The sequence below is a fragment of the Tupaia chinensis genome, unplaced genomic scaffold (genome assembly GCF_000334495.1).
Source record: "Tupaia chinensis unplaced genomic scaffold, TupChi_1.0 Scaffold000225_1, whole genome shotgun sequence".
NCBI classification, from domain to species: domain Eukaryota; kingdom Metazoa; phylum Chordata; class Mammalia; order Scandentia; family Tupaiidae; genus Tupaia; species Tupaia belangeri.
The window spans coordinates 163,182-163,880 of record NW_006159700.1 but is presented as its reverse complement, the minus strand read 5'-3'; the positions used below and the strand labels follow the sequence as shown (position 1 = coordinate 163,880).

Sequence of the window (699 nt, the reverse complement as noted above, 5' to 3'; positions counted from 1 at the left end):
GAGAGAGAGAGAGAGAGCGCGAGAGAGAGAGCGCGCGCGAGAGAGAGAGAGAGAGAGAGAGAGAGAGAGAGAGAAGGGAAGAGAGAAAAAGGATTGATTCTCTTGAAACCCAATTCCTTTAGAATCTGTGTGACCTGGTCTTGAATGCAGACGAATGCGCCCTCATGGCACTTTTGCCAGGAATCGGCGACTCCCCTGTAGTCACCGTTTGATTTATTGCTTTCTTGCTTGTTCTTTCTCATAAAGTTATTTCTCGCTCCTCCTACCCAGGCTTTTTTTCCATTCTTTCATTTTTTTTTCATGGGAAAGGTTCTGATTTACTGTTTACCCTAGGATTGGTGCTCTTTTCAGCGAACCCAGAAAAGCATCAAGTTTAATATCTCTTAAAATCCTTGCAGCTTCGATGTAAGTGCAAGCAAGCAAAGGTTCTTACACCTGCACTTTCTAAAGCCTATTCCAGGACACCCCCCTTACGCCCCACCCCCAAGGGTTGGACCAGTTCCCGCTGTTTCTCTGGATGAAGGTGGCTGGGGTCAGAGGTTTGAAGTGGTAGAAAGCGAGGGGCCGGGTAGATTCGCTGGGGTAGGTAGTCTGTGCCGGGTGGATACACGCGTCCTTCTGCGGCGTTAAGGGGTCGGTCAGGGCTGGGGTCCTGGACTTACCAGAGCAGTTCCAGCCGGTGGGCGTTTGGCAGTCACT

General features: G+C 50.2%; 1 protein-coding gene across 1 annotated transcript in view; it reads right to left on the bottom strand.

The window, feature by feature from the left end:
- Nucleotides 1-699, bottom strand: part of TMEFF2 (transmembrane protein with EGF like and two follistatin like domains 2) — a 301,414-nt gene that overhangs the window by 300,569 nt on the left and 146 nt on the right. The window contains 1 exon segment of the mRNA XM_027771550.1: nucleotides 663-699. This exon segment is cut by the window's right edge and continues 47 nt beyond it. Coding sequence (XP_027627351.1) covers nucleotides 663-699 — 37 coding nt within the window.